The 18,136-nt window shown below is 28.4% G+C and overlaps 1 protein-coding gene across 1 annotated transcript in view; it reads right to left on the bottom strand.

Annotated features, from left to right (window-relative positions):
* LOC119601657 (mucin-5AC-like) overlaps positions 1–15,431 on the bottom strand; it is a gene marked incomplete at its 5' end in the record, with an annotated part of 173,973 nt that extends 158,542 nt beyond the window's left edge. The window contains 1 exon segment of the mRNA XM_037952733.1: positions 14,283–15,431. Within this exon segment, the coding sequence (XP_037808661.1) occupies positions 14,283–15,431 (1,149 nt within the window).
* Between the last annotated feature and the right edge of the window lie 2,705 nt (positions 15,432–18,136).

Genomic DNA, 18,136 nt, shown 5'->3' with positions numbered 1-18,136 from the left:
TCTGAAAAAATTTATTATTTATGGAAACCTTAAAAGAAAAAAATATGGTTACTTTTAGCCCAAAAGGATATAAATATTAAAGAATTTTACCAAGAAGGACATTTTGTTAAACCTTTTGTATAATTTAATTGCTTGTTGTTACATATTTTTGGTGGAAAATGCCTCATAAAGGGTTTTTTGTTTTTTTTTTGTTAATATAAAATAATTTTTATAAAATATATATATTTTTTTTGAAAAATACCTGTGTGCTAATGCTCCAATTCTTTTCTGTTACTGTTATTGTTTTTCTTATAAATTAAGTTTGTGTTTTGTAATATAAATGTTTATCAGACATGCAATATGAACATTAACAACAAGTTAAGTTATTTCTCTAAAAAGAGAAAAAAACAGATATAGAACTCCCTTTGGGGTAAAGTAATAATTTGCGGCTTTTTAGGGCGGGGAGATACGGGGGAGTTAGTAGGTTTAAGGCTTTACTTATCCGATAGTCAATAGACTAGTGTATGGCCTAGTGGTTAGAATAGTCGATAGAACATATAATGAGCAGTAGACAGACAAGATGTCTAAATGGTTAAGCTGAACACCTGTCTTGACGGCCTTATTTCACGGTGGTCTTTTTCATCCACTGGGTAGACTTGACATGGTCTACCACGCGCCCTTGAATCTTTCTATGAAAAACTCAGGTGGCAATTTTTGCACATGGCTGTGACGGTCCATGTACAGGCACTTTGCTGAAGTACTCGAGCTTTCTAATCTCTTGCCATAGTAGCCCCGTTGCGATATGACAGGCAGCATGGGATCAAACCCAATGCAAACCCCAACAAGGAGAAAGCAATCACTGTCCACCCTTTTGATGACATGAAAGCTAGCATTATTCAAATTGCAATCCGCCATCAACAAATGACCCATTCCAGTGCATTCCTTAACCTTTTAAAGCCCACGCAACCACACTACTGAGATGGTCCTGTTGATTCGCCAACAGCACCTAGAGACATATTTGGTAGTCCGAAATACCCAGCCAATAAATCAGGATTCCTCTGTATGTCAGATAATGTGACAAAGAATGTAGGAATTTTCAAAGTCAATTCGAACCCAATAATTGCCCCGACAAGTTGAGTGAACGGACCTCAACCTTAAGTCGCGTAGCATCAAACAATATGAATCCTGTTGAGATGGCAACAGTACCGAGAAATTCCCTAAAGGAAAAAGGTCTACTAAAGCAGTATTAGTCTCCTATCGGGCAGAGGAGTATTTCCCGATCGTTCACCAATTACATAAGTTCCATTCTCAGACCATAAAGAACGATCTACGGAATGACAAGCAACTACAAAATATCAACCAGAGAATCCCCTAACCTATACTGCCTCCTGTCGGGCAGAAGAGTCTTCGCGATCGTTCACCAATTACATCAGTTCCATTCTCAGACCATTAAGAACGATCTATGGAATGACAGACAACTACCAAGTATCATCCTGAGTAATCCGCAACCTATACTGGCGCTCTACCACGCGAAGAGTAAGAGATACTCAACGGGTTCAGGAATCCAGCATAAGTTACTCTGTCACATCACCCAGTGACATCTGTTGAGATATCAACAGCACCGGAGGGAGAACTCACATATATATGGCATTTGGATATATCAGTCCTAAAACCAACATTATCTCCCCGCGAATTTGAGTTTAAACCACAGCCACTACGTGGATCCCGAAGGAACCACAACCAACTGACCAATCAGGACAAGTCCTGCGGGCAACAGGCCATCCGTAGTATCAGATTATCTGGTGCTATCCCATGTCAAATCATTCCAAGGAAATACAGTTTATAGTCCCGACAGACTAGAGGTATCTTTCCATATACTATCTTAGGACTAGTCAATAGATTAGTCGATATGTTATTAGTCTATGTCAACTTAAAAGTCATATAACTAATGAATGGAATGGTTAATAGACTTATCCCTATACTATATAAATATAACGAATACATAAAGATAGCGAAGTCGATTTAGCAATAATCGTCTGTCTGTACGCATGAGTGTTTAAAGCAACTTTCTGGAGACTCTGGATATCTATGAGATTCTCATCTTGATTCAATTTATTAGATATTCCGCAGAGAACCTTTTTCTTTTTTTTAAACCAAAAAAATCTATCCATAAATATCGGAGATATAATCAAAATTCTGATATATCCATTATATTTATATTATTTGAAGATATATATCGTATGTTCTGCATTCAGAAAATATGCATGTCAGAGGAGAGGTATATGAAAGACCTTTCATTTGATATACATATTATACCTATATACAGAATATACCGTTTGCTGGAAGTTAGTTCCTAAGGACTCCAGATAACTTCAAGCTCCTATTCTTTTATGATCTTATTAAGTAAACTTTGAAGAATTTTGATATTTGTAAGCAGCAATATCGATCCATAAATGTCGGAAATATGATTAAATACCTCATAATTTTTTCAATATTTTTATATATATGAACTTCGGACCATATGTTCTGCTTATATAGACAATAATTTGATATACATATATATATATATGATATGAAATTTCTGAAGGCCCCAGATATCCTATTAGTAATAATTTTTAATAATATCGTAGGTCTCATGAAAATTCCGGAAACCCTATATTTTTTTTTTATATAAGGTCATATCCTCTATATATGGAATATATCGTTAGTTGATATGAATTTTCTGAAGTCCCCAGATATCTTGAGTATCTAAATCTTAGATAATTCTATTAGTAATACTCTTGATATATTTTCTATTTAAAATCAGCAATATGTGACCATAATATGATCAAAAATTCCGAAACCCTATGATTTTTCATATATATCAAGGCAAAATATATATCCCAAGAAATGCATTTATAATACCTTTCCCTTAATAAACACAATATCAAAATATGGACCAAAATAGGGGTTTTATAAACAAACGAACTAAAAGACATCCAAATCATCAGCGGTTTTAAAAAGTTTATATCTTTTTTCTCAAATTATATAGCAAATGAAAGGTAAGCGAAAGACCTTTCCTTTAATATACAAGACAAAAACTAAATATCGGGAATATATATATTTTTTTAATCCAAAAGATTAGTAATTAAAAATCATGACCATTTCTTTAAACAGTTTACAATTTCATTTAAAATTATTAAACAAATTTCATTAAATTTACCTTAACAATGTAAAATATGCAAATTTTTATTAAATCAAAGGAAAAACAACAACAACTGCATTAAATGTAAAAAATATTGATGTTTAATGACATTAAAATGCAATACAAATATAAAAGTAAGAATGAGAAAAACTCATGCAGCGCAAAAATTGAAATCAGTGTAATGAGTTGACAGGTAGGGGGAAGGGGGGAAGTAGCTGATGAGAAGAGAAAAAGTAAAACCATAGTTATATGAAACAAACAAATTAGGGTCAAGGCAGTAAAAAAAAGCAACAACACACACTTGCAGACATATATAAAGTTTTTCACACACACACACGTTTACCACAGATAATCAAACTCTTACCTTTTACTTGGCCAACACAGCAACATTATGCTGAAAAAAAACCTTTAACTGGAAAATAAAGATAAATAAAATGGCTAAAAGCGTGTAAGTGTATGTGTGTGTGTTGTGTGAATACATTTACGATAGTTAAAGGTGGCGCCTTAATGTATACACTAACGAACAAACATTTAAACAACCACCAGCGTACAAATTACAAAATTAAAACTGATGACTCATCATCATCATCAGCAGCAGCAGGCAAGTTGATGCGTTCCATAAGAGAATGAGACAAAAAATAGCCAAAGGCCAGTAATGTTATGTGTGTGTCTGTATGTTTACATTCTTTTTCTTTATTAAAAATGTATTTAAATTAAAATGTATGTTGTCTTTTGCAAATGAGCAAAAAAAAAAGAAACAGAAACCGCATATTTTTACGCCATTTCTTGTGATTAAGAAAAATTTACAAAAAAAGAAAAGAATCATAAACATTTTAAACACAATTTTCTGCTGTATGTATGTGTGTGTGTGTATGTATAGTATAATTAAGAATTATTAACTTTAGCACAAAGTCACTCTTAATAATTTTAAATTATCAACTCTTTTGCTACTCCTATGGTACATAATTTTTGCTTTAACAACATATTTAGGTCATTTTCTGTGTATCTAGAAATAAAGTAGAGAAAAATCTCTGCTATGTGTGTTTTTTTTGTAAGTATGTAGGTGTTTTTTATTATTTCTAATGATTTAATGAATGATGTGCTAAATAAATTATAAATTATTTCCTGTTTTGTAAGTGTTCTTTTTTTCCCTTTTTCCTCTTTTGACAAATATTTTCTTGCTTTTTGTTTTGAAAAAAAAGAAAATGTTCAAAGAGTGAGTGTTTAGTTTTGCAAAATAATTCAAATGAAATGTGAAATGAAACAAAAAACTACGGGGCGTATGATTTATGTGAATTAAATACTTGTTTTTAATTAACAAGGTTTATCGTAGCGTATGATTGTTATTTAATTAATAAAGTTTAAGATTTTTTTGTTGTTGTTTTGCTTAAAACCAGAACAAGGGGTTGGAGTTTTTAAATATTTTTTGTTAAAAAAAAAAACAGACGGACGGATATAGTTAAATCGAATTTAATATCTAAAATGTTAAAATTTCATATAAACCAGATACCCCAGATATCTTGCGACTAGTCTATAGAGTAGTCAATAGAGTTATCAAAAGAATTGTAAAGAGATTAGTCTATAGAAAGCACGGGTAAACATTTTCCTTAACATTTATTACTAAAGTACACCAAGACGTATGATTAATATTAATTCTAATAAAAATTCTTTTTAAACTGTTTATTCCCGCTATAAAACAGAAAAAAATCTTTAAAAATCTTACATTTTATAAACCAATAAGTAAATAATAAAAATTTCATATCTTAATTTTAATAGTCAAACTTCCTTTTAAGCATAATTTTATAACAAAACTTTATTAACGTTATTTTATCTCAAATGTCAATTTGTAAAAAAAAAACAACAACAACATATTTAAAACATAAAAATACTCATACATAAACTTCCGTACTATAAAATCATACCACTTACATATGAGAGTTTAAAAAAAAAAAAAATCCATAAAATACTTTTACATTTGAAATGTCAATCGTTGCAATATTGTTGTGAAAAATACGTGAGCTTTTAGTTATTATGGTTTTTAACCATAACAACGCAACACTCACACATACATGGAAATGGAAATAAAATATTATGAATGTTTTAAAATAACAGAAAAAAAATCTAACAAAAATACATAAAAATGTACTCAAATTATGGCAATAAAATAGAAGATTCGATTGTGATAACAAAATATCGAGCTTGCAAGAGACACTTAGAGTGCTAAATGTCAGAGGAAGTTAGAGATATATAAAATACAAATACATTAGTGTAAACTAGCAGATACTACTTTTCAATAACGAAAATTTTGAAACAGAAAATTTAAGATTTTTTTTACAAAATTGCAGAAATTTTTATTTTAAATAAAAAAAAAATATTAAAAAAATTTTGTGTATAGAAACATTCATCGCATTGAATATTTTCTCAAGAATATGTATTGATTACTTTGGATAGAATTTTTTTCCTGAAAATAATATCACAATGATTATTTTGAATAGAAAACACAAATGCATTGAAGCTTTTGTGAAAAAATGATCATCGCATTGGAAATTTTGTGTAGGAAATTTCATTTTTTTTCGCAAAACTTCTTTGCATTGAAACTTTTTTACATAAAACTTTATTGCATTGAAATGTTTTCGCAAAAAATAGTAATGCATTAAATATTTTTAATAGAAAAAATCACCGCATTGAATATGTTTATTAGAAAAAATCATTGCATTGAACCTTTTGTTTTGAAAACATCATCACACGGGAAAATGTCTGCTAGAATTAAGATCGCATTGAGCATTTTGTGTCGAAAACTTTATTGCATTGAAAGTTATTTACATAAAACTTTATCGCATTGAACATTTGTAATAGAAAATATTACTGCATTGAACATTTTTGGCAGAAAATAATATCGCATTGAAGATTATGTAGCATTGGAAAATTTGTATAGAAAATTTTATCACATTCAACATTTGGTATAAAAAATATCGTCGCATTGATAATTTTGTTTAAAAAACATCATTGCATTGAACGTTTTCAGCAGGCATTATCTCAGTGGACAGTTTTTTTAGAAAACATTATTGCATTGAAGTTTTTCTTCAGAAAATAATATCGCATTGAACATTTTGTATGGAAAACTTTATCGCATTGAACGTTTTATGTAGAAAATATCTGCACATTAAAGATTTTGAATAGAAAAAATTATAACATTGAAAATTTTACGCAGAAAGTATTACGACATTGGAAAATTTGATCACATTGAACATTTGTGACATAAAATATCGTCTCATTGAAAATTTTGTATAGAAAACATAATTGCATTGAACGTTTTCAGCAACTTTTATGACATTGGACAGTTTTTTTTTTTAGAAAACATAACAGTATAACAGCATAACAATTTCTCCAGTAAATAACATTGCATTGAATAATTTATATAGAAAACTCTATCGCATTGAAATAAGATCGACTTTTATATAGAAAACTCTATCGCATTGAAATAAGATCGACTTAATAATTGTGTATATATTCGCATCGAAGATTTGGAATAGAAAATATTATAACATTCAAAATTTTAGGCAGAAAGTATCACCGTATGGGAAAAATTTTATAGAAAATTTTATCACATTGAACATTTGGGGCATAAAATACCATCGCATCGAACATTTTGTGTAAAAAACATCACTGCATTGAATGTTTTCAGCAAGAATTATCTAATTGGACAGTTCATTTAGAAAACATCATCGTATTGAAATTTTTCTCCAGAAAATAACATCGCATTGAACATTTTGTATAGAGAATATTATTGCATTGAAGATTTTCTGCACGAAATATGATCGCATTAAAAAAATTTATAGACAATTTTAACACATTGAACATTGGGGTCATGAAATACACTCCCATTGAACATTTTGTTAAGAAAACTTCATCCAAAATTTTGAATAGAAAATATTATTGCATTAAATATTTTCTGCAGAAATTACCATCGCATTGAAATTTTTTATAGAAAATTTTATCACTTTGAACAGTTGCTTTAAATAATATCACCGCATTGAACACTTTAAGCAAAAAATATGATTGCTTTGAACATTTTGTGTAGAAAACTTTATTGCATTGAAACTTCTTGACAGAAAATTTCTTTGCATTGAACTTTTTTTATTTAAAACTTGATTGCATTGAAACTATTCTGCAGAAAATATCATTGCATTGAGCATTTTAGATAGAATGATTTAGAGGATTGTTAATTATTACAAAAAATATGATCGCATTGTATATTTTAAATAGAAAACTCAACGCATTAAAATTTGTTTAAAGAAAAAGTCACCGCATTGCACATTTTGCTTGGAAATCATCATTGCATTGAACATTTTATATGAAAAATTTCATCGCATTAAACATTTTATATGAAAAACTTCATCGCATTGAACATTTTATATGAAAAACTTCATCGCATTGAACATTTTATATGAAAATCTTCATCGCATTGAACATTTCTCAAAGCATATATCATCTTTTTGAACAATTTATTTGAATAACTTCATCCAATTCCAAATTATTGAAAGAAAATATTTAAGCATTGACAATTTTCCTCAAAATTCATCACTGCATTGAACAATTTGACACAAAAACTTCATGGCATTGATCATTTTGAAAAATGTCTAAAGAAAATAACATCGCATTGAACATTTTTCAAAGAAAACATCATCATATTGAACATATTTTGCATAATAAATGATCCCATTGAAAATACTTCTTGTTTTATTTTAAAATGATTGCTATTAACCTTTTTAATTCAATTTTTTCTCTAAGTACCTTACAGTGTATTTAAGATTACATTTTGAGTATGTAATATTTTATTTCTTTAAATAACATTATTAAGTAGATGTCATAACATCTTTATAATATTTCTAATATCTTGTAATCCTTTTATAATACATTTTTTTATCATAATATTTGCTTTACTCTCTTTCTATCTTCTTGTTTCTCTATTTATATAATTTTCTAAGAAATTTTTCAAGTATGTATTTCTATTACCAAACAACTGTAAGTAGATGTGAAACCGAAAGATTTTTTTAAGGATTTAAAAATTCAAAGATAAAATTGTGGATGATTTCTTTTTGAAGATTGTGAACATAAAAATATTTCATATATAATGACTGCCTGGAACAAGTAATTCAGGAGTACTTCTGGGTATCAACTATATGAACAATTATTTCTTTAATACATTACTTGTGATGGGTTAAATAACTAGTTTCTGTAGTAAAGATAAACAGGTTTAAAGGCTTTTCAGATTTTTAAAGAAAAAATTTAAGAAAATTACTCTCTATAGTGGAGACATTGACTCCCTTTAAAACTGCTAGTATATTTATAGCTGTATCTGTGTATAAGTTATAACATGTATGCGTTAAGCTTTTTTTATGTCAAGTATGCATAAAACATTATGGTTTACAAATAAAAATTATTTGCTAAAAAAAATATAAGAAGACACATATAGATATTTCTATTTGATATAGAAATAAAAGCATAAATTCTTTAAGTATATAATCATAAATGCGTAAAATTTACACGAAAAAGTATCTTATAGCAAAAAAATGGGGAAAAATCACAACACAAGTAGAGTAAAATGTCAAAAGCTGGTTTTGGTGTTTTGTGAACAAAATAAATAATATGTCTTAGAATTTGTTTTCAATACCTTGAATAGTTTGTTTAAAATAAGATGAGGTTTTTGCTGTCTAAACAAACTTGACCATGTATGAAGTTCTTAAGCAGATTTTCTCCTTTTCTTATAAATTTTTTTGAAATAAGCTGAAGTTCAGTTTAATCGCTTTTTTTCTTTAGAAGTTTACTGTCAAAGTGTTAAGTTAAACATAATTTCCAAAAGATTTTTGTAAGATTCTTTCTCAATTAAACACATTTTCCATAAATATATCATTACACTCAACATTTTGCAAAGAAAATTTCCTTTAGAGATTCTTATTTAGAGAATCGCATTGAGCATTTTGTGTAGAAAACGCTAACACATTACAAATTTTTGTAAAAAATTATTATATTGAATATTTTCAGTAGAAACCTTCATTTCATAGAACTATTTCTGTAGAAAATATCAACGCATTGACAATTTTGTATATTAAATTTCATTGTATTGAGAATTTCATGCAGAAAATACATTAGCATTGAGAATTTTATGCAGCAAAGATAATAGCATTGAGAATTTCATGCAGAAAATATTATCGCTTTGAGATTTTTATGCAGAAAATTTAATCGCATTGAGTATTTCATACAGAAAAGATACTTGCATTGAGAGTTTCATGCAGAAAATATAATCGTATTAAGAATTTCATGAAGAATATATCATTGCATTGAGATGCATTGAGATTTTCATGCAGAAAATATAATCGTATTGAAAATGTTATGCAGAAAATATAATCGCATTGAGAATATCATACAGAAAATTTATTCGCATTGACATTTTCATATAGAAAATATCATCATATTGAGAATTTCATGCAGAAAATATAATCGCATTGAGATTTTTATGCAGAAAAAATAATCGCATTGTTAGTTTTATACTGAAAATATAGTCGCATTGAGAGTTTCATGCAAAAAATATAATCGCATTCAAAATTTCATGCAGAATATCATTACATTGAGATTTTCATGACGAAAATATAATCGCATTGAGAATTTCATACAGAAAATTGTTTGCATTGACATATAGAAAATATCATCGCACTGAGTATTTCATGCAAAAATATCATCGCATTGAGAATTTCATGCAGAAAAGATACTTGCATTGAGATTTTCATGCAGAAAATATAATGGCATTGAGTTTTTCTTGCAGAAAAGATACTCGCATTGAGTATTTCATGCAAAAATATCATCGCATTGAGATTTTCTTGCTGAAAATATAATCGCATTGAGATTTTTATGCAGAAAATATAATCGAATTGAGATTTTCATACAGAAAAGATAATTACACTGAGTGTTTCATGCAGAAAATATCATCGCATTGAACATCTTGTATGAAAAATTTCATCGCATTTAATATTTCGTATGAAAAACGTTATTACATTGAACATTTTTAGCTGAAACAACAATCGCATTGAGTATTTCATGCAGAAAATATCATCGCATTGGACATTTTGTATGAACAACTTCATCGCATTAAATATTTTGTATGAACAATGTATTAAATATTTTATATGAATAACTTAATCGCATTGAACATTTTTAGTAGAAAATACCATCACATTGAAGTTTTTTAATAGGAAACTTTATTGGATTGAAATTTTTTTGCAGAAATTATCAATGCATCGATCATGTATAAAAAACTTCATCACATCGAAAATTTTCTGTAAAAATATCTTTACATAGTAGTTTTATATAAAAAATTTCATCGCATTGAACTTTTTATATTGAAAACTTGATGCCATTAATTATTTTGTATGAACAACTTCTTCGCATTTATAGAAGAAATTACCATGCAATTTTACTTGAGAAAATATCATTGCATTGAAAATTTTTCATACATAATTTCATCGCATTGAGAATTTCATGAAGAAAATATCATCGCATTGAAAGTTTTATACTGGAAACTTCATCACATTGAAAATTTTCTGTAAAAAGAATATTGCATTGAGAATACTGCTTAAAAAATTTCATTGCATTGAGAATTTTATGAGAAAAATTACATAGCTTTGAATATTTTGTACGAAAAACTTCATCACATTGAACATTTTTTATTGAAAATTTCGTCTCATTGAACATTTTTTATAGAAAATATCATCGCATTGAACATTTTTTATAGAAAATATTATCGCATTGAACATTTTCTATAGAAAATATTATCGCATTGAACATTTTCTATAGATAATATTATCGCATTGAACATTTTCTATAGAAAATATTATGTCATTAAAAAGTTGGTATCGAAAACATTATAGCATTGAAAATTTTCTGCATGAAATATTACCGCATTGAGTGTTTATTATAGAAAAAATATATCGCATTGGTAATTTATTGTGGAATAATGCATCGCATTGAGCATATATTACAGAAATCTTTATAGCATTGAAAAGTTTATATAAAAAATATCTTCGTATTGAAAATTTCGAGTAAGAAACTTCATTGCATTGAGTATTTCCGACAGAAAATATTATTGCATTGAAATATTTCCGACAGAAAACTTCATCTCATTGAACATTTTATATACAAAATTTGTGTGCATTGCTTATTTTGTGTGGATAATATCATAACAGTATAAATTTAGTGTAGAAACTATAATAGAATTGACATTATTCTATAGAGAATATTGCTGTATTGAAAATATTGTATAGGAAACATTAAAGAAACATCGCATTGAATATTTTCCACAGAAAATATCATTGCATTGAAATTTTTGTACAGAAAACTTTATCTCATTGAACATGTTATATACGAAATTTATTTGCATTGATTATTTTGTGTGGATAATATCATCACAGTATAAATTTAGTGTAGAAACTATCATAGCATTGACATTATTCTATAGAGAATATTGTTGCATTGAAAACAATGTATAGAAAACATTAAGGAATTGGAGTTTTTCTATACAAAATATCATCGCATTGGAAATTTTCAACGTAAAACTTCATCGCATTGAGAATTTTGTATAGAATATGACATTGAAAATTTTACACAAACTCTCTTATTCATTATTCTTTAAACTTTTTAAGAACTCTAAATATTAGTATTTATTTCTTCATTGATTTAAGACCTGTCTAAAACAATGATTACTTGTCATGTCTTATAACAAACAAGACGCTATAACCACTTGTCTAGAAACTTTAATTGAAATACGTTTCAATTTAAAATAAACATAAAGCTCAAATTATATTTATAACTCAGCCTACTGCCTTCCGTAACAAAAACAGAAAAAGGATATTTTATTGGTTTCAAAAGTTTTCACACACTAAAGCTACCAACAAAAAGAGCGAGAGAGAGAATGTGTAAATGAATTTAATTTCCCTTAGCCAATATTGTTAATTCCCTTAGCAATAATACAATAACATCAACTACAAAGACAATAAAAAAGGTAAAACACACAAACAAAAACTAAAGCATAACTACCGACATTGCGTATAGGCCTAAAACTAAAGCATATTTTTGGGGGAGAAAAAAAAATTTTATTAAAAAGTAGAAACAAATGTCTAAATCAAATTTCAAATTCCCAGTTTACAAGAAAATCTCAAATGTTACAACTACATTTGAAGATTTTTTTATCATTTCTTTAGATTTATATATTTCTTTCCAAATAACTGAAGGTCATTTGCTTGTATTTAAACTTCTTACATAGATTTTACCCGTCTACTTCAATTAAGTTTCTTTGATTTTTTTTCAACATTCTGTTTGGCTTTTCTTGGGGAAATTTTCTTTTAAAGTTTTTCTTGTCTTCTAGGATTTTTGTTCGCTCTTGCTTTATGGAGTGTATTTTAATTTTAATGTAGACATTATGGTTTAATTTCTTTTCCAAGTTTAACGAACATTCTCGTTAGCAAGGACAGTTTTTATAGTTCAAGAACAAAAAAACACACAAAATGAATTTTCAATCATGCTGCTGTTAGCTAAGAGTTTGGTACTTTAAGGATCACCATCTTGTTTTCTTTTTGTTTTTCCTGCCATCTCTTATATAAGGACATTAAAATTTTATTTGCATAAACGAGATTTATGGTTGAATGAACTTTAAATTAATGAGAAAATTGGAAAAAACATAAAAAATACACAAAATTTCTATTTAACATTGGGAGGATGAAATGTTGGAAAAAAACGGAAGCGGATAGAAATAAAATGTAAAATCAATTGTTCGATTAAAATTTGAGTTGATGTTAAAACATGACTAGAGATTTTTTTGGTGATTAAATTTGTGGGAGTAGTCAGATAAAAGATATTAAATAAGTTTTTGTTTAAAATCAAATAATTTTAGTTAAATTTCATTCAAACCAGTTATTTATGATTTATTTGAATTAAGAAAATGATTTAATCAAGCAAACAATTCGTCAAATTGATTACTTCGTTTAATCATAAAAACTGTATTACTTAAGGGGACATTCTCTATGGCAACCGACACTTTTTAAGGAAGACCTTTTCTATAGGAACACTGACTTCCAAAGGAAGACTATTCTATAGGAAAACCGACTCCTTAAGGGAGACTTTTTCTATTGGAAAACAAACTTTCAAAGGAAAACTTTTTCTATAGGAAAACAGACTTCCAAAAGAACACTTTTTCTATAGGAAAACAAACTTCCAAAGAAAGACTATCTCTATAGGGGAAGACTTCGTAAGGAAGACTTTTTCTATATAAAAACACTCTTCTCCAAGAAGACTTTTTCTATAGAAAAACAGTCTTCTTAAAAAAGACTTTTTTCATAGAAAAACAGTATTTTTCAAGAAGACTTTTTCTGTAGCAAAACAGTCCTCTTCAAGAAGTCTTTTTCTATAAGGAAACTATATTCTTAACGAAAACTTCTTCTATATAAAAACAGTCTTCTTCAAGAAGACTTTTTCTATATAAAAACAGTCTTCTTCAACAAGACTTTTTCTATATAAAAACAGTCTTCTTCAAGAAGACTTTTTCTATAAAAAAAACAGTCTTCTTCAAGAAGACTTTTTCTATATAACAACGGTATTCTTCAAGAAGACTTTTTCTATATAAAAACAGTCTTCTTCAAGAAGACTTTTTCTATATAAAAACAGTCTTCTTCAAGAAGACTTTTTCTATATAAAAACAGTCTTCTTCAAGAAGACTTTTTCTATATAAAAACAGTCTTCTTCAAGAAGACTTTTTCTATATAAAAACAGTCTTCTTCAAGAAGACTTTTTCCATATAAAAACAGTCTTCTTCAAGAAGACTTTTTCCATATAAAAACAGTCTTCTTCTAGAAGACTTTTTCCATATAAAAACAGTCTTCTTCAAGAAGACTTTTTCTATATAAAAACAGTCTTCTTCAACAAGACTTTTTCTATATAAAAACAGTCTTCTTCAAAAAAACTTTTTCTATTGGAAAACAGTCTTCTTCAAAAAGAATTTTTCTATAGAAAAAGGGGGCTATTGTCGTCTTAAAATCTTAAATTAAAAATTTAATTAGAGCCCATCACTTACCTCTTCTTCATTACTAGCTGTATTAACCGAATCCATGCTTTGCGATAATCCCAATGGTGCTAAAGACATTTGATTTTCCATTGTTGACGTTGTAGTCGCTGTGGTTGTTGTCGAGTTGTTCGATGAGTTGCTGTTGTTGTTGTTCTGGTTGCAACCGTTACTATTGACTGTGGTTAGAGAGTCGTTACTTGTGGTGGCAGTTGTTGCCACTGATGTAGCTGTTGGTGTGGGTGTTGCGGTCTTTGATGAGGACGACGATGTATTCGAGTCGTTGGAATGTAGAGAATTATTGATGCTAACTGAGTTGTTGTTGTTGTTAACTGACGAGGTGGAGGAGACCAAAGAGGCGTTAGGAGATGTAGTCGATGAGGGTGTAGTGGAACTTTGTTGGTTGCTTGTGGCAGTAGGTGTTGTCACCGCTAATAACTGTTGTTGTTGTTGTTGTTGTTTGTGATGATGCTGTTGTTGTTGATGTTGCAAGTGTCTAATTTGTTGTTGCTGTTGTTGATACTGTTGATGCTGTTGGTGTTGCTGATAGATGTGTTGTTGCTGTTGCAATACCAAATGTTGCTGATGAGCAGCGTTTGCTGCCGCAGCTGCTACAGCTGCAGCGGCCTGTTGTTGTTGGTGGTGTTGCTGGTGTGTGGCTCCCTGACTAAACTGGTGATTGAGTAGAGCAGCAGCGGCTGCTGGATTTATATGTTGAGCAGCAACAGCAGCTATATTACGTTGATGTTGAGCAGCAGCAGCGGCCGCAGCTGCTGCAGCAGCCACTTGTGTCTGGTGGTGGGGATGTGAGTGGGCTGTAATGGCTGCTGTGGCAGCTAATTGAGCAGCAGCAGCTGTATTAAAGGCAAACTGTTGATGACCGGCTTTCAAGGCGACTTGATGGGCGGCGGTGGCGCTAGCGGGTGCTGTGGCGTATTGTATTTGGGGTGTTAGTTGAGCTGCTGCTGGATTGGCGGCGTTGGCTGGTATAACCGATACAGCTGCGGCACACTGTCGTTTGGGTGACAACACCTGTGGGGCACTCGCTGGCGTTTGCGGCAGCGTTGGCCTGCGTTTAATCGCAATCGACGAAATGGTGATGGCTTTTTCGTACACGTTTGTCTGGGGGGGAGTGATTTTGGGGCTGTTGTAGATACACGTTTAATAAATTTTCTTTTTTAACAGCTGTGGTAGCTTTTTTTTGGTGAGTCTATTAGCCAAGACAGGTTTGTGGGTGGCTTTTTTGAATTTTCTACTTTCTACAACAAGCTGCCAATCATGGAGTGGTTTATTTTTGTGTGTTTTTTGTTTTAGCTTCTTTTCTTTTTGGTTAATAAGACTTTTTGGTCTTTTTATGGTTAGAATTTTTATAGAAATTCCAGGGTTTCAGTTTTAGTCACAATTTAAACTGTAAAGAGATAAAAGAGAAAAAAAATATATTATTAAAAATTTGAAAATTGTTAAAAATTGCTATTTTTCAATTTCTTATAATTGCAATTACATTTCCTATTCAATTTTTTTTCTAAAACTGAAGTTTAACTAATTTTAATTGAAAGTGTATGTGTTTCAAATTAAAAACCCATTAAACATTTTGTGTTGCAGCGCAAAACTTCAAAAGATTTTAAACTCATATCCAGTTGTTTGCTCTCAAACTTATGGCAATTATAAACTTTAATAACCCAGCAAAAAAAAAAAAAAAAATATTTCCAATATCAAATTTGCTTTCTTTTTGTTCTAATATAACTTCCAAAATGTCGTTAGGTAAGTGATCCTTGTTGAATAATCTAAAAATTCCTTAGTTATGTTCAATAGCTAAATTTGCAGTTTCATTCAGAGTTTTCACTCTATGCAAAACTGATGTGCCTACAAAATTGTATTACCAAACCTATTACAAGGAAGTTGTTTTTAAAATGAACATAATAATTTTTCAAGTTGTTTAAGAAGTGTTGGGCGGGTAAGTTTCTAAATGTTTTGCTGGGTTACTTCATTTTTCTAATTAATTTTAGTTTAAAGTTGTTCAATAACTCATTAGGAAAGCGAAAATATTTATAGCTAAAAAGAAAGCTTAACAAAAGATACAACATTTCGTGTTGCTAATCAACTCAGTCATACAATAAATGGCTCATTAGAAGAAAAATCATTTAAATGATCGTTGTGGGGTTTTGAACACCAAATGTATTAGAGCAAAAGTAAAAGTTTATCTTTGGTAAATAATAAACAATTAAAGCGTTTTAAATTGCAGTTAAAGAGGGAGATGTATGTATGAAGTAAACAAAAATAGCTATATAACGATCAATATAAAAGTGATTTTATGAATTTCTTTACTGGTTATAACAACCCTATACACTCTTTTATACATATTTATAAACATAATTATGTTAAACGTTTATTATTTATCATATTTATATGAAATCTTTTAATAGATTTTAGAATAACAATAAATAAAATTAAACCAACAACCTTGACACTGTTTTCAAATGTCTACAAAGTTCATTTTTAAATCGTTGGCAACCTAAATTTATAATTATAGCTATTGTTTGATGATGTGTGTAATTTAACACACACACACATACATATTATTCTAGATATTATCTTTAAATATTTATTTAATAATTTAATATTGTCAATAACAACATATAAGGGAAAAATCACAAAAAACTGCTTATTCATTATAAAATATTTATGGCAAATTAAACAAGTATTAAGATTTTGCTTGTTAAGAAGAAAGATATAAATAAGAAATTTAATTTCTAAATAAATTTTATATTGACAAAGATATTAAGACAATTTAGAAGAAAATTTGCTATTTATAAGGAAAGTATCGGAAAATTTGCTATTTTTAGGAAATGTTCTAATATTTTGAGTAAATTTTGTGTTTTTAGGAAATTTTCTGAAAAGTTGCTATTTTAAACGAAATCTTCTGAAAATTTTTGAATTCTGAATATTTGCTATTTTTAGTAATTTTTCTGAATATTTTCTATTTTTAGTAAATTTTCTGAAAATCTGCTATTTTTAGTAAATTATCTGAAAATCTGCTATTTTTAGTAATTTTTCTGAAAATCTTCTATTTTTAGTAAATTTTCTGAATATCTGCTATTTTGAGTCATTTGTCTGAAAATCTGCTATTTTTAGTAAATTTTCTAAAAATCTGCTATTTTTAGTAGATTTTCTGAAAATCTGCTATTTTTAGTAAATTTTCTGAAAATCTGCTATTTTTAGTAAATTTTCCAAAAAGTCTGCTATTTTTAGTAGATTTTCTGAAAATCGGCTATTTTTAGTAAATTTTCTGAAAATCTGCTGTTTTTAGTAAATTTTCTGAAAATCTGCTATTTTTAGTAAATTTTCTGAAAATATGCTATTTTTTGTAAATTTTCTGAAAATCTATTTTTAGTAAATTTTCCAGGAATTTGTTATTTTTAGTAAATTTTCTGAAAATCTGCTATTTTTAGTAAATTTTCTGAAAATCTGCTATTTTTAGTAAATTTTCTGAAAATCTTCTATTTGTAGTAAATTTTCTGAAAATCTGCTATTTTTAGTAAATTTTTTATAAATCTATTTTTAGTAAATTTTCTAAAAATCTATTTTTAGTAAATTTTCTAAAAATCTATTGTTAGTAAATTTTCTAAAAATCTATTCTTAGTAAATTTTCTAAAAATCTATTTTTAGTAAATTTTCCAAGAATTTGTTATTTTTAGCAAATTTTCCAAAAATTTTTAAAGAATTTGCTATTTTTAGAAAATTTTCCAAGAATTTGCTATTTTTAGTAAATTTTCCAAGAACTTGCTTTTTTTAGTAAATTTTCCAAGAACTTGCTTTTTTTAGCAAATTTTCCAAGGATTTGCTATTTTTAGTAAATTTTTAAAGAA

This window comes from Lucilia sericata, unplaced genomic scaffold (assembly GCF_015586225.1).
Source record: "Lucilia sericata isolate MDLA Ls3-8-SP2 unplaced genomic scaffold, ASM1558622v1 Contig000184F_arrow, whole genome shotgun sequence".
Lineage (NCBI taxonomy): Eukaryota > Metazoa > Arthropoda > Insecta > Diptera > Calliphoridae > Lucilia > Lucilia sericata.
The sequence above is the reverse complement of the archived record's forward strand: the minus strand, read 5'-3'. Positions and strand labels throughout refer to the sequence as shown.